At 40.2% G+C, this 26,877-nt stretch overlaps 1 protein-coding gene across 2 annotated transcripts in view; it reads right to left on the bottom strand.

The window, feature by feature from the left end:
- The window catches only part of GADL1 (glutamate decarboxylase like 1), a 386,628-nt gene that overhangs the window by 222,007 nt on the left and 137,744 nt on the right, over window positions 1-26,877 (bottom strand). Inside the window, exons 5-6 of one of the 2 annotated variants that reach the window (XM_077491458.1) lie at window positions 23,356-23,462; window positions 14,008-14,123 (exon numbers count right to left, since the gene is read on the bottom strand). In XM_077491458.1, the coding sequence (XP_077347584.1) occupies window positions 14,008-14,123; window positions 23,356-23,462 (223 nt within the window). Of the gene's footprint in view, window positions 1-14,007; window positions 14,124-23,355; window positions 23,463-26,877 lie in introns of those variants that run through there. The other variant, XM_077491459.1, reaches the window with a different exon arrangement.

The following is a 26,877-nucleotide window of genomic DNA, read 5'->3' on the forward strand; positions in this document are numbered from 1 at the left end:
GAGAGAAATGTACTACTTACATCTCTTTGCTTCTGCTTAATTCATTCTGTGGATCTCTGCCTTTCTTGCTACTTCCTTAAGATTCCCCCACCTGTTATCGGATCAAAAGTTTGAGTAAACAAAGCCCTGCTCCTCTAATAAGATGGTCACCACCACACAGAAACACAGGAACACATAGGGGGTTATTTACAAAAGGCAAATCCAGTTTGCACTGTAAGTGCACTTGAAAGTGCACTTGTAAGTAAAGTCACTGTAGATCTGAGGGGGACATGCAAGGAAGATAAAAAAACAGCATTTTAGCTTGCACATAATTGGATGATAAAATTCGCAGAGCTTCCCCTCATTTCAGATCTACCCCTTAAGTTTAGGGCCACTGCACTTCCAAGTGCACTTTCAAGTGCACTTGCAGTGCAAAGTGGATTTGCCTTTCATAAATAACCCAAATAGCTCCTAATTGTCCTTGATTTGGAGGACTTGACCCTCATTTGGAACAAAATCCCTCTGTCCCTCTTTCCTCCTCATTTGTGCCTCATTTTGGCCTGATGAATATACCTATATAAAAATGCACTATTTTGTCTATCAAAAAGTGTTTTGCGGTGTTAAACCTTTCATCCAATTTCGAAATCATTTCATATGTAAATTTCAAAAGCCAATATCAATGAATAGCAGTGATTTAAAAAAAAACAAAAAACACTTAGTTTAATCAATCATTTTTTGTGTAATAATTCTCTTTGTAACAGGGGGGCACAGCAGTGGGTATGTTCTATGCCTACATACTTTTGCCAACAGGTGTCCCTCTTTCTCACCTCAGAAAGTTGGGAGGTATGCCTAAACCAAAAAAGCAAAAATGTAATGTACTGCAGCTTACTAATTCATAGATGTTGCAGCTGCATTTGTTTTCTTTTAGTATGCTTTTTTCCTATTTACCTGGTGATTTGAGCAGTAACACTTCCTGTCTAAGCCCTTGTACACATGGTTAGGCATTCCGACGGAAAATGTCCGATCAGACCGTGTTGTCGGATAATCCGACTGACAACGTTTTAGAGCAGGGCTATAAAATTTTCCGACAACATGATCCGATCGGACTTTGTCTGATCGTTTGTGGAGAATTCCGATCGGACAAAGTGCCATGCATGCTCAGATCAAATTCCTAGACCAAAGCTATTGGCTACTAGCCGCAATGTAGTCCTGTCGTAACGAAATAACGTCATCACGTTCTGAATGATCGGATTTTCCGACAACTTTGTCCGACCGTGTGTATGCAACACAAGTTTCGGACAAAATCCGTCGGACAAAATCCGTCGGACAAAATCCGACGGATTTTGTTGCCGGAATGTCCGACCGGGTGTACAAGGGCTTAGGGTGGCTATGCTTAGTCCTTCACTGTATCTATAGGTGAGTCTTGTAACCACTTTGACAGAGACTCAAAAAACACAGGACAGGAAAAAAAAACAACTGAAACTGTTATTGCTTATAATAGACTGCACCATGAATGTATTTTTTTATGTTGTCCAATGTTTCAATTTAAGAGCAAGGCATTGTATGCTATTAATGAGGAAAATATCAGCTTGAGGAAAACCTACAGGCTAATTCTTTGTCTTCTTAGTCCCTCTTTTGGGCACAGTTTCCAGAGTCTAGTCTCTCTTCAAAAAAATTCTGTTTTGTATTTTACCTAGTCTTGATTTTTATTTGAATTCCCCTTGGGTTATGAAATTGTCTTGTTAATCTAACAAGTATCCTCTGATCTCAAATAACTCTTTTTTTTCTCAGGGGTTTAAGCATAAATGATTCTCTTTTTTTTATAGCAACAGTCATGAAATGTAAATTACATTCCCCAGTCTCAGATTTTCCTTAAGCTTCCTTATATCCTATGCTATTTCAATACAAATATGCAATATGTAAACTGACTGCTGAGATGATCATTTAGGAATTTTACTGACATTGTATATTTAATACTGAAGAAATGTATTTTATCATAAAAGCGAAAACGTGAAAACAAGGCTTAATTATAGCTTTCAATATTTATGTCCATTCTGGTATTTGGCAGCTACTGATTTATATACACTTAAATAAGTTCCAATGATCTCTGAGTTGTACCTCCCAAAAGTGTATAGGTCCTTGGGTTTCTAATATAAACCAATATGTTTTTTTTTAATGAAAATCGTTTCTTCATTTTTTTAAACAAGAATAAAAAATGCTGATTACAATCTGATTGTTTTCCATGGTTTTTGTTTTAATTTTCTCTTATATGATTTTAAGAATCCTTTTTTTTTAGACTTGGAAAGTCATGTCTTTAAATTTCACAGTCCAGGCTGTTAGCTACATTAAATATTTATTGCATCTGTGGTGCATTTGCTGGAAGTTTTAGGATTATCATTTAAATAATAAATCTCTCTCTTTCATAGCCTGTTGTTTTTCTCTTTCTCCTTGAGGTGTCATTTGTTTCTAATCTTATATGTGCTTAGATTGCCTTACACTGAATGCTTTAAAACATACATATATATATACATACTGAACTGCTACATATACTGTCACACACACCTTTTGAATATTTCTTGAAAAGTTCTTTCTTTCCTCTATTGTGTACAGGCATACCCCACTTTTAAGTACACAATGGGGTTTATTTACTAAAGCTGGAAAGTGCAAAAGTAGGCTCACGTCTGCATAGAAACCAATGATTTTCCAGGTTTTATTATCAAAGCTTAATTGAACAAGCTGGGGTTAGAAGCTCATTGGTTTCTATGCAGAAGTGAGCCTGATTTTGCACTTTCCAGCTTTAGTAAATAAACCCCATTGTGTACTTAAAAGTGGGGTATACCTGTATAGAATTGCAAGCACTTATATACCAACTTATTTAAAAAAGACTCTGTCACTGGGAAGGAGGGTAAATTAGCGGTGTAGGTGAGGGCACCACAAACCTTCAGTAACCTCCCAAACCTTCCTTTAACAGCGAAAACTCAAGCTGTTCTAACAGATGACGTTTTGTCCGTTTCTGATAATACTAAAGCTTTTCTGTCCTTTCTAGTGCTTTTCGATAGGCCATTGAAGCTGCCCATCGTTGAGGCAGGCTATTAGGAATGTGTGCAGATGGAGTGCAGTGCCAAACTGGCAAATGTCTGTTTGGCCGTGGAAGGATTTTTAGGCCAAAAGCTTCTTCAGGAAAAGTGACATATATTTACTATATTTACAAAGTTCTGGCAAACGTGGCAATAATTAAAAAAAGTGTGGGAATGTGTTTTTTTCTTTAATCACACTTACCTAGATGCTGCATCTGTCCCCCGACAGCTGTAAGACTGAGAATCGTGCAATCAAAGACCGCACCGAGCAGAGAGTTGGTGACTGTCAGTAAACCAGCTCTGTGGAGGTGGTGGGAGTGGCTGGCTCAGGCTCTCAGGGGCTTACTAAGAGGCTGAGCCAGGGGCCTGTCCAAGGTGGTGGGCAGATCCTGAAGCCTGCTGTCTGCTGCAAACAGGTCACAAGAGTGCAGAGCGAACTGCACTCCTGTAATCCCCAGGAGAAGTACAACCAAATTAACTTTGTCTGTACTTCTCCATTAAGGCCTAATGCACACTGGGTTTAAAAACTGGGTTTAAAAACCTATTGTTTTTACAGGCGTTTGGCTTTTTTTTAGCCTGTAAAAGTACCTCTATGTTAGCCTTGGGATTATTTACTTAAACTGGAGAGTGCAAAATCTGAGACATCTATACATAGAAACCAACCAGGTTCCCAGATTTATTGTCAAAGCTTAACTGAACAAGATGAAGTTAGAAGCTGATTGGTTATTACCAGGCACAGCTGCACCAGATTCTAAGTGCACCTGATTTAGTAAATCTCCCCCTATGAGTCCAAGCACACATAGGCCCCTTTCACTGAGGCGGTTTTCAGGCACTACAGCACTAAAAATAGCGCCTGAAAAACCACCCCTTTCGCTCCAGTGTGAAAGCCGGAGGGCTTTCACACTGGAGTGGTGCGCTAGCAGGACGGTGAAAAAAGTCCTGCTAGCCTCATCTTTGGAGCGGTGAAGGAGCGGTGTATTCACCACTCCTAAACCGCTCTTACCCATTGAAATCAATGGGGCAGCGTGGCTATACTGCCGGTAAAGCACCGCTGGGTGGTTTAACCCTTTTTTGGCTGCTAGCGGGGGTTAAAACCGCCCCGCTAGCGGCCGCATACTGCCGCTAAAACGACGGTAAAGCATCGCTAAAAATAGCGGCGCTTTACCGCCGATGCCGGCACCGCCCCAGTGTGAAAGGGGCCTTGAGCATTTACAAACATATTAAAAAAAGAGCTTACAGGTTGAAAAAAAAAAAACATATGCACATTAGGAGAGTAGCTGAAGAGTAGAAATAAGGCTTAACATGCCTAAATGCATGTAAACGTATCTAAATGTGCTTAAAAGCTAGATACAATTATGTAAATTTGAGCATTAATGTATTCCAGTGGCCAAAATAAATTATTATTCTGGCCTATGAACTCCATTAACGTTCAATCAAGCTTAACATGCTTAATGTGATGTTCAGCTTAAAAAAAATTATTAAAGGTCAGCAGCTACAAATACTGCATCTGCTGACTTTTAATAATCGGACACTTACCTATCCCAGGGTCCAGTAATGCGGGGGGATTGAAGCTCCGCTTGTCTCCCCCTCCGCTTGGCGGCGCCGTAATTTTAACTGTGGGCGCCCAGCTGTGGCTTCACTGCCAGGCACACACTGCACTCGCGCGAGCCGCGCCGAGCACCGTGACTGGCTGCGCAATCATCTGGGATCTCTCACCTGTCCCAGATGATTGACAAGAGGGAGGGGGGAAAGGCAATCTCCCTTCCTGCGCAGAGGGAAGTGACGTCAGGAGCCCAGGCACTGAAGGAGGAAGACTACGAGGGACCCCCTAGCAATAGGCATTTAGAGGTGAGTAAAAAAAAAATTTCTACAAATGTTTTTTTTTTCTTTTTTTTAAGCACATTAATAATTTTTTTTTTGGGGTGGAACTCCACTTTAAAAGCACCTAAACATGTGTGCAATACGCTGCTACTGTATAGGCACATTTTTAAGGTAACTTTTCCTCTGCCATGAGTTCTTGCTTTCAGAGGAGCAAACCAAATGCCCTGTTTTATGAGGCCTTATAAAGAAAATGCATACATTTGGAAATATGTAGCCATAACACAATAAACATGATATTGCATTTAGACATAGTTTTAAAGAGGTCTGTTCTGTCTTTTGAAGCTGTTCTTTTTCTAATTTTTTACTGTTTGATGCCTAGAACAATTACATTGCCGTACAGCCAGGAGGCAGTTGTGCCTGAATGTAGGTAATACATGGAACAGTACACAAACGTCTGCTAAAGGAACTTGATGCTATGAAATAGGAATGCACATGACCCTTTTGGACTTTTCAAGCCACATATACTGTACTGTATAAACTTTATTTTACATTTTAGGTATAGTTCAATACAAAGACTAATTCATATTTGAATCGATCTATTAGCTTTTAAAAATGTATGTTTTTTTTTATCATCTCTCTCCCCACGTCTTGCTTTGTGAAAGTGCTTTTTTGATATGCTGTACTGCATTTTCTAAAATAAAAGTAGTAAAAAATATATCTAAACGGAGTCAAATGAAAATGTTTTTGAGGCCTCATCCAGGTGTACCAAAACGTGGTTTTGGGTGAAGTTTGGTGTGTTAAAGCAGAAATCTAGCTAAACCACTATATACATAGTTGAAAAGCATACACAGTGCCGACATAACATCCTTTAGTACGCAAGGCACAAAGGCTAAAATGGGAGAAAAACAAGGTGCGCCAAAAAGTGCAGCAGAAGATGCAACAAATGGTATATTTAATTAAAATCAGTCAAATGGCTACTCACACTAATAGTAAAGATCAATAGGCATATAACAATATGGTGGATGGTGGTGTGTAGATGTTAACATGAGAGGAGAGGAACAACCGGCAAGACATCCGTCTTCTCATCTCAGAACCAACATGCAACATACTCGGAGTTGCATTGGAAGTGATGTTAGAAAATGGAGATAACGTTTCAAAGTATCCACTTCTTCATCAGATCTAAATGGCTATTTTAGCCATTTTTACACCCCACTTCTCCTGAAGCTCCCCCTCTTATGCCTACCCCTTGGTCCAGCCCTGAGCCTGCAGTACACATTTTACCTTTAATGTGTAAGATGCAGGTTTGTTTAGTTAGTCTTGTGATTCCCTGGACAGTCAGGTAGCTACTAAATTCACCTTCAGCTGGCTGTGTCACCTCTTTGCCTCCAACCTGCTCTGGGACCAGGAGAGGAGAGATCATCCATCGCTGGACCCTGGAGAGGAGTTCACCCATCGCAGGATACCGAGAGTGGATTACCAACACTGGAATCTTTTTTTATTTCTTAATAAAGGACTTATCCCAACGTGATCTGTGTGTTTTATTTTTTATTTTTTACACTTCCTTTGTGAAATGGTAGGGGTACAATGTACACGTTACCATTCCAAACATGGGGGGCTGGGATCTGGGGGTCCCCTTGTTAAGGGGGGCTTCCAGATTCCGATAAGGCCCCCACCCGCAGACCCCCACAACCACCGGCCAAGGGTTGTGGGGATGAGGCCCTTGTCCCCATCAACGTGGGGACATGGTGCTTTGAGGGGTCACAGACCCCCAAAGCATCATCCACATGTTGAGGGGATGTGTCCTGGCACAGTTCAGGAAGGGGGGCGTGCTCTCATCCCTCCCTCTTTTCCTGTGGCCTGCCAGGTTGCGTGCTCGGATAAAGGGTCTGGTATGGATTTTTGGGGGGAACACCACGCTATTAAAATCAGTATGGTATGGATATTTGGGGGGAACCCTACATAATTTTTTTTAAATTTGACGCAGGGTTCCCCTTAACCTCCCTGGCGGTACGATTATTTCGGATTTTAGGTGCTAAAAGCGGTACCATTATTTTGCATGAAAATTTGGCGTTTTATATTGTAGTCCTGCAATTCTTAGGAATAACTCTCTTAAATCTGTCCAAACCAGAGTCTAGCAGACATCCCGGGTATGATAAAGTTTGAAAAATTAAATCATAAATTATAATATAATAAATAATTATAAATAATTGTACCAAATAATAATATAACAATAATAAAAATTATTCAATAATGTAATCAAATCAAAAACACTGAAATTTGCTCAGTTGCAGAATTGTCACTGTCATTACTTTTCAGTATTTGATGACGGATCTCCCCACAAATCGCTATCGCTCAATTCTGCGAGTGATTCTAATTTATTATCGCTGTTTTCTAGCTGGTCTAAAATCATTTTTGATGTACAGTGACAGTTTTGGTTGCTATGGGCAATCTCCAGTTTCCAGGCATAAAGAACAGTTTTTATTATATAAAACTGCATGCAGGACACTGGGCAGACCACTAGGGACAACGGGGATGTGAAATATTTACATACAGCAATGTAATCTGTAAGATTACATTATACTGTATGTTTACTGTTTGTTTCACTTTTTGAATTTGGCGCCGATCTCCGTGCCCGTGCTCGTACAGCGGGGAGACAACGCTGGATCCGAGGGAGAAGGTAAGTAAACCTCCTCCTGGATCCAGCGATGCAGTCCCGAGTCTGACTTGGGGATACCGCTCTTGGTATAAAAAATCCACCCCGAGTCAGACTCGGGAATACCATCAGGGGGGTTAATATCCATACCAGACCTGAAGGGCGTGGCAATTGAATTTGGGGGGACCCCCATGCATTTTTTTTTTCAATGACTTTCAATGACTGTGCTTTTAAATGACTTTTTTTTCTTCAGAAATGACACTTTGTGCAGGGACAGTTCTAAGCACGGGAAACAAGCTCTAATTTACAGACATACTATACACACCACCTAGGTACGAAATTTAAAGGAATATTTCACTTTTATTAAATGCATTATTAAAATCACTGCTCCCGAAAAAATGGCCATTTAAAAAAAAAAAAAATCATTGATACATGTCCCCTGGGGCAGGACACAGGTCCCCAAACACTTTTTATGACAATAACTTGCATATAAACCTTTAAAATTAGCACTTTAGATTTCTCCCATTGACTTTTACAGGGTGTTCCGTGGCTTTTCGAATTTGCCTCAAATTGTTTGCTGTTCGGCGAACAGGCGAACAGGCAATGATCGAGTCGAACATGAGTTTTACTCGAACCCGAAGCTCATACCTAATGGACATAACTTTTGGTTTGTCAAAAAATGTGTCAAATATTTGCATTCTTTCCTCTTTTTACACAATCAAAGTTCTTGGAACTTGATCGTCAATCCTAAAACCTATTCTGTAATATGTCTAATTTCACACAAACTTCACCAGTCTAGCAAGTCCTAAAAGTGTGCATTAGGATACAAACATGTACATACATTTTTACTTAGCTTAGTAAGTGTGATAAAGATAAGTGACATTTCACTGTTCAAAAAAATACCCAATCATAAAAATACCCAATCATATGCAAGAAAAACTAAATAAACAGTATTTTGCTTACACTTTATTGGATGATTGGCATCAGCATAGCTTCACCTCATTCGCTAAGCTAAATAAAATATCACAAAGTGAACATGTTCTACTCTTTTAGAGAATCAACCTCAATGAATGCATACATGCACCTATTCAATTTCTCAGCAGAATATTGAAGAAACTTAGACTGCTTCATAATTGACCTGGTTAGGATTTATTTAATCATAACCAGTTTTGGTTTATTATACTATGCCTGAGCTGGCCACCAAAGTTCTAACATATAGGCAGACCTTACCATATACCATTGATTTAGAAATGAAACAAAGTCTGATGGAGGTGGCAGTAATCATAAGGTGATGATCCATGTCCCCATTCGTTGCTGCAGCCCCTAAAACCTCTGCTATTCCTAATATGATAAGAATAAACACACCATCCAGTGTACTAAAATTGCATTACTTGATGTCTAAATAACCTGTCACTAGGCCTACACATTGACAAGTGGGGTGGGTGGATGTAACTATGCCAATGAAAATACCAATTCAGCAATTGATATTTTCATAGGCACTTCAGGGGGCTCCAGTGGCCAACAGGACATGAACTGGCACACTAAGGTCTCTTTCACATGGGCATAAAGAACAAGTATTTGCTTCATGTTATTGAAGATTTCCAAATGTTTTGCAATGTCAATGCCTGGTGTATAGCATAAATGTGCATGGTCTAGCACATATAAAATTCAGAGTTGCTTTGCTGTGCTTTATTTTTGAGCTGTGCAGCAGCTTTTGGCTGGCATTAGCAACTTGCAAAGCTTGCCAAATGCCTCAATTCAAGTTAATAACAACATGTCTCAAACACCTGGCAAACACACCTTAGACCCTCATACGGCTTTTGGGAAGGTTTTGTTTATTTAATTTACTTCCGAAGAAAAAAAAAAAACAGTTTAGCAATGCATTCTGAAAGCTTTTGACAGTGCTTTAAAAACTACAACTACAATTGCTTTAACACATCTTTGTGAACAGACCTAAAGGTATGATCTGGGGTCTTATCATGACTTCATTCCCCCAGAAGCCTAAGGGCTCTTTCACTGATCGGCCCCGTGGATATCCTCTTGCTCAGCGGGGATCGCTCCGTTGATCCCCACTGAGCAGGAAGATGACAGGTCCGTCTCTGCACCGCTCTCCCCTATGGAAGATCGGATGATGACGGATCGCAGAGTCCATCGTCACCCAATCCAATCCGATGTGGGATGGAAAAGTAGGTTTTTCCTCCGTCACACTTTTTTGGATCAGAGAGGGTTGGATGTCAGCGGACATGCCACGGCTGACATCCGACGCTCCATAGACCTCTATGGTGCATCCCTTCAGGTCCACCTGAAAAACTGACAGGCAGACCTGAACGGATCGGCCGTGTGAAAGAGCCCTTACTTTTTTTATTTATTTTGTAGAACACAGGCTAAATTACCTTAAAGAGGAAGTAAACCCTGATGAGTTTACTTCCTCTTTCATTCCCTGCAAAGGCAAAGCATAATGGACTACTATGCATCGCATAGTAGCCCATTATGTGTCACTTACCTGACACAGGAGCCAGCGAAGTCGCTGCTGTCCCCTGTAGTCCATCACATCCATCTTGTTGGTGGGGTCTCGCAGCTCCGCCACTGTTATTCGGCGAAGCCGCGATGACGTCACTCCCGCGCATGCGCACGGGAGCCGACACGCGCGGCAGCTCCGTCACTGAGAATGCCGTGCTCAGTGCGCCTGCACGCCGCTGTCTACGGCGCATGCGCCATAGACAGCGGTGCCCGTTTTCGGGCAAATATCTCCTAAACCATATAGGTTTAGGAAATATTTCTTGGACCTACAGGTAAGCCTTAATCTAGGCTTACCTGTAGGTCAAAGTGGTTTGTAAGGGTTTACAACCACTTTAAATATTTAATTGTTCATTTTGCTCCTATATAGTTATTACTTGATACATTTGCATGTTTAAATTGCAACATGTCAAAACAAACACGTGGATTTGATCCAACTAAATCACAAAGGATGAGTTTACCCTTATTAAAACAAATAAAAAATGCACATATTTTTGCAGAAAAAAAAATTTGCATTTATTATCTTTTCCAGTCGGAGCTTGGAAAGCATAGCACCCACAATCAGTAGATCACAGGTACAATGTGGGCTCTTGCAGACATGTCCTCTGGCTTTTAGACTGTACCTCTGTATGGGCTTTCTGTTTGAAACCCGAAGGCCATGTCAATGGACTATGAGAGCGCTCATCAGTGCCCCCTCTGCCCACTAAAAGTACAAGTCCATCTGCTGCGATACAGTTGGTTTATATAGTTTATTAATTCACAGGAAACTATGAATTAATGACATGTGAGTGGAGCCCCATCTCACTGTTCTTAAAAATGGACGAGTCTAGGGAGAAGAACCCCTACCCGCTGTCATGGGGAAAGAGCAATCAAGGGGAGGGGTGGCAGGAGCTAGAACATGTTACACATTCCACCCTAAATACGGGTGGAACAAGTGACATGTTCTGAAGGTGAACTTATCCTTTAATCAATAAATCAATCTGTGAATTCATATTTTGATGTTGATATATATATATGTATGGTGCTGTATATTTTGGGGGGTGCAGCAAGCAAGACACCCATTGCTGCCCCCCTGGTCCCCCCACCATCCCCACACTTACCCCATCTAGCAGCTTTGGCTCCTTCCTGCATCTCCTTCTCCTCGGTGGCAGCTTCCTCCTCAGCGGCTTTACCCTGCATCTTTGGCTTCCTGGCAGCTTCATCCTCGGTGGCTTCCCTCCTCCTTCCCTCAGCAGCCAATACAATCACTTCTCCTCTCGGCCTACTTCCTGATTGACCAGGAGGAGAATCAGGAAGACAATAGCGAATAGTAATTTGCTATTATCACACAACTGGGTGGGTGCAGGGTGCAGTGCGCTGTGCCCCGAGTCCACCTTTTTTAAGCCAATTAGAGCCTCAAGATCTAATAATGTACTTAAAAAAAAACATTGATATCCATGCATCTGGCGCCCTGCATGTAGATTAGGGGATTAGGGGCCAGACAAGTTGATTGGGGGGCAGCGCCCCTGCATATATATATATATATATATATATATATATATATATATATATATATATATATATATATGTGTGTATATATATATATATATATATATATATATATATATATATATATATATATCAACTAGAATTTATCGAATACGTTTAAATAAAAGCCAATTTATTCTCATGTGTATTCATTTTTCATATCAAAATGTTTTAGCTTACCTGTATTCCTTTAGCATTATATACCTAGATGTTAATTCTATTGTTTTGCAATATTATAAGTAACAAAATGAAGTAGAAAGCAAAAAATCTGATATTATGCTTTTTAAAGAGGAAGTAAACCCTGGTGGGTTTTACTTTTTCTTTATTTCCCGGCAAAGGTAAAGCATAATGGGCTACTATGCATCGCATAGTAGCCCATTATGTGTCACTTACCTGAAATCGAAGCCCGCTATGTCACTGTTGTCTCCACTAGCAGGGAGCATCCATCTTCAACCCTTTTCCTTCCAAGGCCGCAAACTCCGAGTCTGTGAATGGCCGGGAGCCGCCAGTCATAGCGTTACCCCTATTAGAAACTGCACGATGTGCCCTTTCAAAAGTGCGCTTGCGCCAATGACATTGGCGCACGCACTATAGTCATCTGCTCTGGTCTTTGGTAAATATTTCCTAAACTGTGGATGTTTAGAAGATATTTCAAGCGCTTGCAGGTAAGCCTTAATATAGGGGTGTACAACCACTTGAAGGCTAAGGGGAACTGAAGAAAAGTCTTAAGTGTAAACATGTTAAAGCGATAATATAATCAAATTTTTTGCAGAATACCCGTTTTGAAAAGGTAAAGAAATATCAGAGCATGATTGTCTTGATTGATGTTCAGTTCAAAATGCATAGGGCTGGGTTTAGGAAAATTGGAGCAAAAGTGGAGCAGCTTCCCACAAAAATACATATTCAAAGTTTAATTTTTCATTCTTTAGGCAAATGTATTGAAACTTACTATTACTATTACTACTAGTGTTCATCTGCTCACTTTCATGTGGTCATGGGTAGATATACAAACATTTTTGTAAATTCACTCTACCCTGATTTGTTTGTGCTTCAAGGTGACCTATGCTGAATCTTTATTTGCTGATCCATTGTGATCCATTTGCCCTCTTCTTCTTATTGTCATCAATTACTCACACGCCCTTGAATTTAGTAGTTCTAGGTCAGAAGTTAAATGTATTCTTTCAGTGCTTATCCAAGATGAGGCTAATCATCCATGAAGGGAAAGTTTAATACGCAGTCTTTACTGTCACTATCCATATTTTAAATGATAACAAATACAATGGCAGTGGATCTTGGGGATATGGCTCTAAGAGAGGTTGCAACTCTACTGCAAGGCATCCCTGTATAGATACAATAAATGCCTACCTTAAACACAGTCATCCACACAATTTGGCACAATTTAAATGACTTTTTTTCCTGCAGAAATGACACTTTGTGAAGGGACAGTTCTAAGCACAGAAAACATGCGCCCCTTCACAGGCATACTATAGACACCCCCCAGGTACGACATTTAAAGGAATATTACACTTTTATTGTTTCACTTTAAGCATTATTAAAATCACTGCTCCCGAAAAAACTGCAGTTTTTGAAACTTTTTTTTGCATTGATACACATCTCCTGGGACAGGACCCAGGTCCCCAAACACTTTTTAGGACAATAACTTGCATATTAGCCTTTAAAATTAGCACTTTTGATTTTGAACGTTCGAGTCCCATAGACTTTAATAGGGTTCTAAAGTTCACACGAAGTTTAGGTCTGTTCGCAGGTTATGGTGCAAACCGAACCGGGGTGGTGTTCGGCTCATCCTTAATGCTTAATATGCCTTGAGTACACACTGAGGCTGCATTGCAGGAGTATACTGCTTTACTGTGATTATGCCCATAGTAAGAGCTATCCTTACAGAATTTGTTACCCTGACATTATATATTCCTGATATGTGCCTGCTGTACCATGTACTTGTATGAGACAGTATCCTGATCTGTTTGTATTGCTTCCTTTGTGTGAAATTCCTGATGTTCCTGACAGTCCCTCTGCTTTCCTAAAAACTGACCACACTAAGCAGGTGAACACTTCGTGGTCAGTTCTCTAGCTATAATAGGAACTCAGTGAGCTCTCCTCCAATGATCAAACTTGTGCTGACATGCCTCCCCTGTATAGCCTCTCACTGGGAAGCTCAGTGTACTGCTGTTTCTCCCCCCCCCCCCCAAGCTCTTATGCAGTTGAGAACAGAGGGAATGTGATCACTTAATAAAAAGGGAAAAAAAAGTATTTATATCTTTTTTTTATATCTATACAAAAATGGTTTGCTTTTCATTTATATTTTAAACTAAATGGCTTATTTTAAAAGGTGTTTGTTTACAATCACTTTAAGATAATGCTCAACACCAAGAGTATTGGTAGTTATAGCCATATTAAAATGAATGAATACTGTACCTCTTCTGATGTAAACATTACAAGTCGTGGAGTATTTGAAAGTCCATGCTTCTTTATGTCAGGACAGTGTTTGTATCTTGCCATATTTACAGCATACATATTTGAGACTGATCCACCTATAGGAAACAAATACATTTTAGTGCATATACTATCTGTGCTCCTTCAGAACAAACTTTGAGCTGCAGGAAAGCACTGTCATTTGGGACAGCATATTAAATTTTTCTATAATAGATGAACCCTCAGCCAGCTGAGCCTTACAAAACAGATTGTAATTGCCTATTCATTGGAGAGCTGTTTTTAAATGCACACTTTAAAGCAAACCTGTACTCCTTTTTAAACTTAAACATAGAAGCCCTGCCAAAGCATAGACATGATAAAATAACTATTACCTTTTATATTTTTTTCTGGGGCTTTGCTTTTTCTGACTTAATGGCTTAAAGAGGAAGTAAAGCCCAAAAAAAAAACTACACCCTGCAAGGCAAAGGCATAATGAGCTAGTATGCATAGCATACTAGCTCATGATGAATAACTTACCTGAGATGGAAGCCCCCAAAGTGGCCCTTGTTCTCCTCCTCCAACATCGCCATCTATACGAGAGTGACTTCCGGGTATTGTGGCTCTGGCGCTGTGACTGGCCGGAGCAGCAAAGACGTCACTCCCGCGCATGCGCGTGGGAGCCACCACTAACGGCATGATTGCCATTAGCAGCAGCATGCTCAGAGCGCCTGCGTGCTGCTGTCTACGGCGCATGCGCCATAGACAGTGCTGCCTGTCTTTTGCAATTATCTCCTAAACCGTGTAGGTTTAGGAGATATTTCTTGTACCTACAGGTAAGCCTTAATCTAGGCTTACCCATAGGTAAAAGTGGTCTGTAAAGGTTTACAACCACTTTAACCCTGACAACTGCCACTCTTGTGAGGGAGATACCCTCTTGGATAGATGTCAGATAGATGGAACAGGAATCCCAATCAAAGACATCCTCTGTGCTGGCAACAACCATAAACCTTTTGACCTCTCCTCACTTTTGGTTCAGGTTCCAGTGGTCACCAGAGAAAATAGAAATTGTGAATCTACCCAGAAGTTCACAAACAGCATTAGAAACCCAACAATAGTTATATATCTTTGGCATCTTGCATACTGCAGCTTGAATAAGCTCAGTACAGCTTTTTTTTTTTTACTGAGATAAAATGCAGCCCATAAATTGTAATGTACCTATGCACACAGGCACATAAACAAGCACCGTGCATTCATCAGTAAAAATAAAATCGAAAAATCTGCATTTTTCATCAGTAATTTATGCCTCATGCACTCATTTTTTATAAATGTAGGCCACTACGTATCCTGCTACATATTTTTAGTAAAATAAAAAAAATAAACATAAATTGAATGGTTTTCACAAAAGTTATAGCGTCTACAAACTATGGGGTATTTTTATTTATTTTTATTTACTTAGTGGCACTAATATAGTGATCAGTGCTAAAAATATGCACTGTCATTGTACTAATGACACTAGCTGGTAAGGGGTTAACATCAGGGGCAATGAAAGGGTTAATTGTGTGTCTAATCAGTCTTTATATGTGAACTGTGTGTTTATAAGTGAACTGTGTGATGTGCTTTTACTAGGGGAAGACATGGAATTTATTTCCTGCTTTGTTTACATAGGCGGACCACAGTTCTGTCTCTCTGCAGGATGACCTTTACCTAGGATAAAAGCCTGGCATGGATTTAGAGGGAAACTCACTCCTTTTTATGTTTTCCATTTTTCAAACCTTTTTTTCACTTTATTGCTATCACATAAGGGGATAATATCCCCCTATGTGACAGCACAGTAGAAATGAAGGCCCCTTGACCCGCCCCACACTAAGGAAAGGGAGCCTTGCTTGCTGGATGCTTGGAAATGAAGCGGGCATCAACCTAATCATGGAGTCAGAGGGATTGGCTACAATGGCACGAGGTGATGGGGTGGAGCCTGAACTCTACAAAAAGCTATGCAGAGGCACATGCCACTACTTCTGGAAAATTTTATGTCAAAAGAGTTGCCCACCCACCTGCCTGTTGTGTGTTTCGTCACAGCTTCCTTGGCAGTTTTACCTTGTCAGGAATTGGTATTACTTTATGGGCTAAGCCCTCAAGTTGAATTACAGGGTCAGTTTAATGTCTGTCTCACACTGATGGTGGGGACAGACCTCTTAGACTAGACGGTTTGTTTACAGATGCTCATGGTATAACCATGACTGGCATGGTTATTGGTATTTTGAAGGTTGCTATAACGATATGTTCAATAAAACTGTGGCCTTGCCCTACTTCCAACTTAAAATGGTCTATATGTATTTTTGGGGTGCAAGGTTTGTTATGTTTAAATAAGTGGAAGTTAAGTTAAGCCTAAGCTTCTCAGCAGTCTTTAATGCTAATCAGGGGTCTATTAAACTCATAAAGTACATTATTGTCCACAATAAAGCTAATCAAGCCCAGATTGTCCTTGATCTTATGAGGTGTTGTCAGAGCCAGTTTTATCTCCTCAAAGAAAGGGCTAGCTATTAGAGAGTTTACACTTACCTCCTGACATTTCCATATAGGGCTTTATTGTGCTCTAGCCACAGGATCCATTACCACTTCCTCTGGCTCTACAACCAGCTCAGGCAGATCACTCTCCCCACACTGGGTTCTACTTTTAGGCCACAGATCAACAAAGAGAGTAGGTTCATGACCCAAGAGTCAGTACGGTTTCCCAAAGGGGGGTGTTCATCCTCACCTGGGACCACCAACTTTGAAGCTAGGTCTTCAGTTCTCATGGTTCAGATGATAATCAGGCAGAATGATATCCTGCCCAATGGTACCTCTATGGACCCATTAATGATGTCACCACAAGGAACAATGTAGGAGTCTTTAAGATAAGTGTAATTGAACATCTCCCATTGACTACCTATGATTTGGCTACATTCCTCCTGCTTACCACCAATGATGGGGCCACATTCCTCACAATGCAGTGATAGTTATACATTCCTCCCCTGATCACTAATGATGGGGCTACATTTCTTCCTCTGACCACCAGTGATGGGGATACAATTCTCCCAATGACCACCAGTAATAATTCTATATGCATCTAAATGACCACCAGTAACAGGTCTATATTCATCCCACTGACCACCAAAGATAAGGCTACATTTCTCCCACTGAACACCAATGCACTATATTCTGATCACCAATGGTGTGCATCTTCCACTGACTAGTGATACTGGGGTATTTATTACATCTTCTGATGCCAGGGACTGTATTACTTCTACTAGCCACTGACTCAAGGGCATTTATCACTTCTACTGATGCCTGGACATTTTTTTCCTACTGACCTTTATGCTATGGCCTTTATAACTCTCACTGACCACTAACAGCAAAGCATTTTTTTACTTTCACTTGACTTACATACATTATTTATACATTTAAGAGCAATTTTCTGCTGTTAACTGTAAAAAACTAAATTTATTTCACAAAGGTCTGTTGCAAAAAAACAAGCAAACTTTTAAGGAGCATTGAATGGTAAATTCTCAGTGATTTATTTAGACAATTTGATAATGCATAAGCTCATCTGACAACAAACAGATTGGCTCCATTCTTCACTTATGCCAATTTTGTATGTACTACTTTGTTGTTCTTTTGTGCTTTCTGTTCAAATATTTGCCCACAAATTGTTAACTGACACTTTGACCTTTGCACTTGATGCTGTCATCACATGTGGGTGGTATTAATGGGAGGGGTTTAGGATATATAGGTATTTTTTGTTTTTGTTTTTTTACTTCACAGTTGTCTTGAGAAAGACAAGCTTGTGCTTCATTGAAACGTTGACATATAGTAAATGTTATCATTGAGCATTTACCTTTTCAAGCTGTGAGTGCCATATCATCCAACAGTTAATTTATTTTAATAATTTCATTGAAAAAGGGAAACACATATTTTATATAGATGTTTCCCACAGAGTGATATATTTCAAGAATTTTCTTCTTTTAATTTTGATGATTATGGCTTCAGCTTGTGAAAACATAAAATTCAGTATCTCAGAATATTAGAATATTACATAAGACCAATTAAAAAAAAAAATAAAAAGGATTTTTAATACAGAAATGTTGGCTTACTGAACAGTATCTCCATGTACTATATAGAATGCACTCAATACTTGCTCGGGGACCCTTTTGCATGATTTACTGCATCAATGCGGCGTAGCATGCAGGCGATCAACCTGTGGCACAGTTGATGTGTTATGGAAGCCCTGGTTGCTTCAGCTTGTCTGCATTGTTGGGTCTGGTGTCTCTCATCTGCCTCTTGGCAATACTCCACAGATTCTCTATGGGGTTTAGGTCAGGTGAGTTTGCTGGCAAATCAAGCACACTGATACCATGATAAGTAAACCAGATATTGGCACTTTTGGCAGTGTGGGCAGGTGCCAAATCCTGCTGGAAAATGAAATCATCATCTCCGTAAAGCTTGTTTACAGAGGGAAGCATGAAGTGCTCTAGAATTTCCTGGTAGAGGGCTGTGCTGGTTTTGGAATTTGGACAGTGGACCTACACCAGCAGATGATATGGCTCTCCAAGTCATCACTGACTGACATCACGTAAAGACATGAATGTGCGAGTTTGGGGTGGAGGAACTTGACTGGTCCCACAGAGAATGTGTAAAGGCAGGTGCCTCAATACTTTTGGTAATATTATATACACACGTAACATATACACAATATACACCTGGATAAAGGATAAAGAAGAAAATACATACAGAGCGCTGTAGTCAAATTATATGTCATGTATTAATGACAAGGGGAAATGTATTCTGTTTTTGTGATTTCTGCATAGAGTACCATTTCCTATGTTTAAAATGTATACGTAGAAACATTTCTTTGCTTGACTGAGGGACAGACATTTAGTAACCCCATTGAAAGGTTAGATCACATAGCATATAGGGGAACAGACTTTTTAAGTAGCACAGAGAGAGTTGTAGCTCCCCCCGTGTCTATATAATTGCACTGAACAATTTAAAAAGCACAAACGCTTTATGTTCTTGGGAATGAAACAAATAGCAAACATATGGACATGTAGGATAATCTAATATATTTTATGTTGTTATTTATTTGACAGATATTTCAGCCAACACTACAGGAGTCCTACGCAAGGCTTGACTACTTCAACAGAGGCAATTAAAAAAAAGGATTTATGGGAAAAGCAGAAAATAATATCAACAAAGGTATCAAACTGAGCATAAAGTCAGTCTTGTTGGTACAAACCCAATTTTTAAACTCTAGAAAAAAAAAGTGTGTGTTTGCGTGTGTGCATGCGCGTGTGTGCTGAACACATTATGTGTTTTATTTTTGTGTGGCTACAAGTATATTGATCTGCAGAGGATGTTAAAGCAGAAACACTGTACACGGCAGAAAATCGAATTTGCTAAGAGAGAGAGATAGCACCAACAGTTCCCGCAGAATTGTAACTGCCCTAGGCTACAGACTGGCTTCTTGGAAAAATATTTAGGGAATCCTAAAGCAGAATCCCTGAACACCATACAGCATTACTGGGATTAATTGGATAGCAATTTTTTGGACAGGTGGTTCTATAAACTTCAGCGCAATAATGTACTATGTTGTAACTGAAATGCATTTAGACAGCAGCTAGCACTACATGCAGTCCCACATAGGCATCAAAATATACCGATTTCTCAGTGCAGTGCTGTCTTATGATATATGATCAAACGATGAGATCAAGATAAACTTATTTGGTTCAGATGGTGTCAAGTGTGTGTGGCGGTAATCAGATGAGAAGTACAAAGAGTGTGTCTTCAAGCATGGTGGTGGGAGTGTCATGGTCTGGGGCTGCATGAATGCTGTCGGCACTGGGGAGCTATCATTCATTGAGGGAACCATGAATGCCAACATGTACTGACACACTGAAGCAGAGCATGATCCCCTCCCTTTGGAGACTGGGCCGCAGGGCAGTATTCCAACATGATAACGACCCCAAACACACCTCCAAGACGGCCACTGCGTTGCTAAAGAACCTGAGGGTAAAGGTGATGGACTGGCCAAGCATGTCTCCAGACCTAAACCAAATTGAGCATCTGTGGGGCATCCTCAAATGGAAGGTGGAGGAGCGCAAGGTCTCTAACATCCACCAGCTCTGTGATATCATCATGGAGGAATGGAAGAGGACTCCAGTGGCAACCTATGAAGCTCTTTTTGTTGCCAGTCGTTTAGACATCAATGTTGAGTCATTTTGAGGAGACAGCAAATTTACACTGTTATACAAGCTGTACACTCACTACTTTACATTGTAGCAAAGTGGAATTTCTTCAGTGTTGTCACATAGAATATTTACAAAATACAAAAATGTGAGGGGTGTACGCACTTTTGTGAGATTATATATATATATATATATATATATATATATATATATATATTATAATTTCGTTTTTCGTTTCTACTTTAAGCTGAAAGGGTTATTAACCCTTTCATGACTAAACCTATTTCTGACATTTGTTTCTTACAAGTTACAAGTTAAAATCCGTATTTTTTGCTAGAAAATTACTTAGAACCCTCAAACATTATATATATTTTTTAGCAGAGAAGCTAGAGAATAAAATGGAGAATAAAAATGTTTTGTATAATGTGAAAAATGATGCTACATCAGGTAAACAGATACCTAGCATGTCATGCTTTTAAACTGCACACACTCTTGGAATGGCGACAAACTACAGTACATAACAATCTCCATAGGCGGCAATTTAAAAAAAAATATTGGTTACCAGGTTAGAGCTACAGAGGAGGTCTGATGCTAGAATAATTGCTCTTGCTCTGACAATTGCGGCGTTACCTCACATGTGTGATTTGAACACCTTTTACATATGCAGCGCAACTTACGTGTGCGTTTTCTTTGCTCCAAAAGCTCGCGGGGACGGGGGTGCTTTAAAAAAATAATAAATTTTTTTCTTATTTTTTTTATTTTCTACATTGTCACTTTTGAAAAAAAAAATTGATCACTTTTATTGCTGTCACAAGGAATATAAACATCCCTTGTGACAGTAATAGGTGATGACAGGTACTCTTTATGGAGAGATTGGGGTCTAAAAATTCCCAAATCCCTCCTTTGCACTTCAAAGTATTTAGATCGCCAAAAACAGTGATTCTGAATACTGTGATTTTTTTTTTAAACTGTGCCATTGGCAGCTGAGTAAACCAGAAGTGACGTTGCTTCAGTTTTTGAATGAAGAAGTCTGTAATGAAGCCATTTCCGGCTTCCTTCCAGTCTCATGCTAGCCAGCGGAAGTGCCGGATCACGCATCGGGTCTCCCGGTGGGACAGGAATCCCAGGAAGAGCAGCAGAAGGCAGCAGGAGGGGTGACATCCCCTCCCGCTCCTCCGGGATAACAGCTGAACGGCTTTTAGCTGCATCGGTTGTTATCAATGATAGAGACAACTGCCAGTTCTAAAAAACAGTACCGGGATGATGCCTGCAGCTGCAGGCATCATCCCAGTATAACTCCTTTAAGCCGAGGCCGCATACGGTCGGTGGGAAGGGGATTTTTACAAGGTAGCATTGTTTCACATATACTTTAAGAATCTTATTTATCCAACTCCTGGTGTATGCTAGCATTAGTCTCATTAAATTGAGCTTGTTTATTAAAGTGGTTGTAAATCCAGCTTGGTAATTTTTACCTACAGGTAAGCCTATAATAAGGCACAGATGAAGAGTTCATTATACAGCAATTCATCAACTGTGGCAGAACTATGTAATTTACCTGATCACCTGTATTTCATGCAGCCTCCAATATGTAGGTTGCACCACACATCCTTTGTGAGCCCGTATAGGAAAACATTACTGTGACACAAATAACCCAAATGCTAGAAATATTTTGAATGCAACACGTCACTACAGAAAATATCATCAGGGCGATCTCTCCTTATTTCACTTCAGAGGAATAGAACGGTTGTCTCACTCGCCCAGAGAAGGTGACAGGGAGAGAAGGCTACTGGGGAGAGAAACACTGTGGATTTTTAGATTAAAAACTAGATCTCCTCAGGGGTTCAACCTGAGGTGGGATCTGGACTTGCACTTACATTAAGACTGCCTCTCCCCAAAGTCTCCTCTCTCGCTTTTCCTTGCTCTCTTCTGTTTTTTTTTCACATATCTGGATTATTATTTCATTTTTTTTATTTAATGTTTTTATTTTTATTTTATGGTGTGCTTTCTTATGCATATGTCTATACGTGTATGAGTGTATGCACATGTGTGTACATGCATGTGCATATTATCACTACAAGGTGTGTGAAAATTAGTGGCATACACATGGATCACCTTATATGTATTGCAGCTGATTCTCTTTTTTGGATAATTGCCTTCGGTCAATTAAGACAATCAATGGGTGGAGCCCGTGATCTTTAGAGCTACTATTTATTTCAAAGTTTTATGTCTGTAATATGGTTATGACTACGGCCTTATAGCCTGAAACACATCAACTGACTTAATTTGCGTTTGTTCAATGTGGCTATTCAATAAAATGAAGAAATTTTAAGAGCAACAACTGGAGTGTGGATAATTTTTTCTGCATTACTCTACTCAGCCAGCGATTGTGGATCCGAGCACCTGGGAGCGCTGCTATCTATGTGGTGTATGGGTAGTAGCACTGACTTTTGTGTTTATACTTAAGCCTGTAATAAGGCTTTCCTGTAGGTAAAATTAATATCTTCTAAATGTACACTGTTTAGAAAATATTCACCCTGCATGCAACTGCGGATGTCAGCGGTGCATGCGCTCTGAAGGTCTGGCATACCTTGTCGGGAACTTCAGAGCTTCGTGCGGGAACATGGGGGTGGCGCACCGGAGCATGCAAACGTAGAAGGAAGACAGGGGGGACATGTCAGTCCTCTCAGTGGAGACTTTACAGTGCTGGAGGGCTTCATTTCCAGGTGAGTATTTCATAATGTGCTAGTATGCCATGTATACTAGCACATTATGTCATTGCCTTGCAGATTTTTGTTTTTTAACATCCATGGTTTACAACTGCTTTAAGGAATGAATGTGACTAAATACCACTACTTTTATCCAATTCTTTGAACAAATTCTTCACATAACTAGGTTCATATTTCATATTAAAGCCTAACAGATTTTTTTTTTTTTTTGGTACATAGAGTAGAAACGATTACGATTTCAAACAAGGCACAGGCAACAACATTTTTAGAATTTACAACCATTCTGCAAACTAAAGAAAGTTTTTTCCCTGTGTGTCCATTGGAGAGATTTCTATCAGTTCCTGACCTGACTAAAAGCCCATTTAGTGTGAACTGTAAATAACAAATATCCAATGTGAACTTACCTGGGCTAAATATACCATCAGCAGCCTTCCAGCCAAGAAATTCTGACATTTTTAGCAAAACCGCTTCCTCAATTAGAATAAAAACAGGGGATACTTCATAAGTATATCTAGAAAAAAAAAAAAAAACACACAAAAGAAACAAACAAAATTAACAGATAGAATCTAATAAACATAATCCTCTTTAAATATAGGTGTTATAATCTGTAACCTTTATATGAAATACTAAGTTCACTGAGAAATTATAATGTAAAAGTAATAATAAATTAGTCGTTTTTTCTAATTCCAAATGACAGTTTATTCAGAACCGGATGAAGTTTCTTGCAGAAAATACTGAACAAATCTAATGCCGCGTACACACGAGTGGATTGTATGGCGTACTTAGTCCATCATACAATCCGACGGACAGTCCGTCGTACTTTCCACTGAACGGACTTGACCACACACGGATACACAAACAGTCCGTCGAAAGCTTGCGCGATGACGTGTACAGCACGTACGACGGGACTAGAAATAGGAAGTCCAAGACACAGCAAAGCACCCTTCCGCCGTGTAAATCCTTTCTGGGCATGCGCCATTCTTAGTCCGTCGAACTAGCATACTGACGACCGTATTGTCCGCTGAAACCAAAGTACGACGGACAGAATTTCGAAAAAACCGAAATACTTAGTACTCCGGACTGCACGCTGAAAAAGTCCGCTGAAGCCCACACACGAGCGGATTGTCCGCTGAAATGTGTTTCGATGGACTAAGTACGCCATACAATCCGCCCGTGTGTACGCGGCATTAGTGTTGACATGTTCCATCTATTTTACCAGGAAAATGTAAAAAATAATATAATAATTAAAGTGGAACTTCTCTCAACTATTTGGGATGTTTTTCTTGGGGAGGGAGCAGGTACCTGATTTTGACAGATACCCGCTCCAACATCCGATCAGATCGCTGTGGGGCATCTCTGGCCACACCTCTGTCTCCCAGTCACAATTGTCTAAAAGGTCCTGATTAGTGCACACAGACCAGTAGTGACATATTCCACCACAGTAGCTTCATCAACCACACGTGAGCCTGCCAACCAGTTCATGTATGAGTACTGCACATGTACAGCTTTTGAATCAGGGAAAGCATATACTAATGAGAATATGGGGTAAGCAGGCATGGTAATTACATTAAGCACTATTTTTCAAAACTGCTCAGTGTTTTTAACCTACTGGGACCACTTGACTTCATAGTCCATTTTATTCAAAATGTGAACTTAGCCTTTGAACAAGTGTGTCCCCAAGCATAGCCCCATGGAGAAGCTACAACACCTTGGGGCACTTTATGCAAAAAAAAAATTTTTTTATAAAAATATAAGGGTGCACATCTATTACCACAATTTTTTTAACTGTCTATAAGAATAGTATTCCTTCCATTGACCCCCAATGTAAGCATCATTTTTATCATTGACTTCCAGTGTAACAGGCCACACTTTACACTGGTCACCAATGTCAGGGGTATATAGCCTCCCACTAACCATCAGTGTAAGAGTGTTTTCTCTTACTGACCATATATGTTAGGTAAAACATTTTTCCACGGCTACCAATGTAAGGCGGGCCTTCTCTAATGCCCTCCATTGTAAGGGGCATTCTTCCTTTCACTGCTCACCAGTGCCACCTGTTACCTGTCATTGGCCATAAATGTAACGGGAAAGCTTTCCAACGAATTACCAATGTAACGCACCATTCTCCATTGGCCACCCCACCAATGTGTAGGTGTTCTATAAATATTATTATACTTCTTTTTACATTTAATTTCCCAGTTATTGCTGTCCATACTTTTGCAAAATATCTGCCTTGGGTGTAAAAAAAAAACTAGCACCACATTCCTTATTGCTTTTTTATTAAAACTACTACTTCCTAATAATATAAATGGACCATGAGCTGCAGACAAAGTATGTTTAGCACCAGTTTAATGGGAAAAGAAAATATTTCAAGGGTTCCTTTAATTTTATTGCAGGCACATGGTGAGAATGTTTGTGAGAATAATCACAGAGTTCGGGCATGCACCAGGTGATTGCACAGTGAACTCCTAGAGGAGAGCAGCAAGCTTTGAACATACAGTATCTCACAAAAGTGAGTACACTCCTCACATTTTTTGTAAAGTAGTGAGTGTACAGCTTGTATAACAGTGTAAATTTGCTGTTCCCTCAAAATAACTCAACACACAGCCATTAATGTCTAAACTGGCAACAAAAGTGAGTACGCTCCTAAGTGAAAATGTCCAAATTGGGCCCAAAGTGTCAATATTTTGTGTGGCCATCATTATTTTCCAGCTCTGCCTTAACTCTCTTGGCCATGGAGTTTGACCAGAGCTTCACAAGTTGCCTCTCTGGAGTACTCTTCCACTCCTCCATGATGACATACAGAGTTGGTGGATGTTAGAGACCTTGCGCTCCTCCACCTTCTGTTTGAGGATGCCCCACATATGTTTAACAGGGTTTAGGTCTGGAGACATATTTAGCCAGTTCATCACCTTTACCATCAGCTTCTTTAGCAAGGTAGTCATCTTGGAGGTGTGTTTGGGATCGTTATCATGTTAGAATTCTGCCCTGTGGCCCAGTCTCCGAAGGGAGGGGATCATGCTCTGCTTCAGTATGTCACTGTACATGTTGGCATTCATGGTTGCCTCAATGAACTGTAGCTCCTCAGTGCCAGCAGCACTCATACAGCCCCAGACCATGACACTCCCACCACCATCCTTAACTATAGGCAAGACACACTTGTGGGCTTTCTTGTGCATCATCGTTCTTCCTTCTGGGATGACAGCCATGCAGACCAGTTTGATGTAGTGTGCGCGGTATGGTCTGAGCACTGACAGGCTGAACCCCCACCCCTTCAACCTCTGCAGCAAAGCTGGCAGCATTCATAGGTCTATTTCCCAAAGACAACCTCTGGATATGACGCTGAGCACATGAACTCAACTCCTTTGATCAACCATAGTGAAGCCTATTTTGAGTGGAACCTGTCCTGTTAAACCGCTGTATGGTCTGTGCCACCGTGCTGCAGCTCAGTTTCAGGGTCTTGGCAATCTTCTTATAGCCTAGGCCATCTTTATGTAGAGCAACAATTCTTTTTTTCAGATCCTCAGAGAGTTCTTTGCCATGAGGTGCTATGTTTAACTTCCAGTGACCAGTATGAGAGAGTGAGATTGATAACAACAAATTTAACATACCTGCTCCCCATTCACACTTGAGACCTTGAAACACTAATGAGTCACATGACACCAAGGAGGGAAAATGGCTAACTGGGCCCAATGTGGACTTTTTTACTTAGGGGTGTACTCACTTTTGTTGCCAGCAGATTAGACATTAATGGCTGTGTGTTGAGTTATTTTAAGGGGACAGCAAGTTGACACTGTTATACAAGCTGTACACTCACTACTTTACTTTGCACCAAAGTGTAATTTCTTCAGTGTTGTCACATGAAAAGATATCATAAAATATTTACAAAAATATGAGGAGTGTACTCACTTTTGTGAGATATTGTA

Source organism: Lithobates pipiens, unplaced genomic scaffold (genome assembly GCF_037356315.1).
Source record: "Lithobates pipiens isolate NorthernLeopardFrog02 unplaced genomic scaffold, aLitPip1_a1.2 Scaffold_19, whole genome shotgun sequence".
NCBI lineage: Eukaryota > Metazoa > Chordata > Amphibia > Anura > Ranidae > Lithobates > Lithobates pipiens.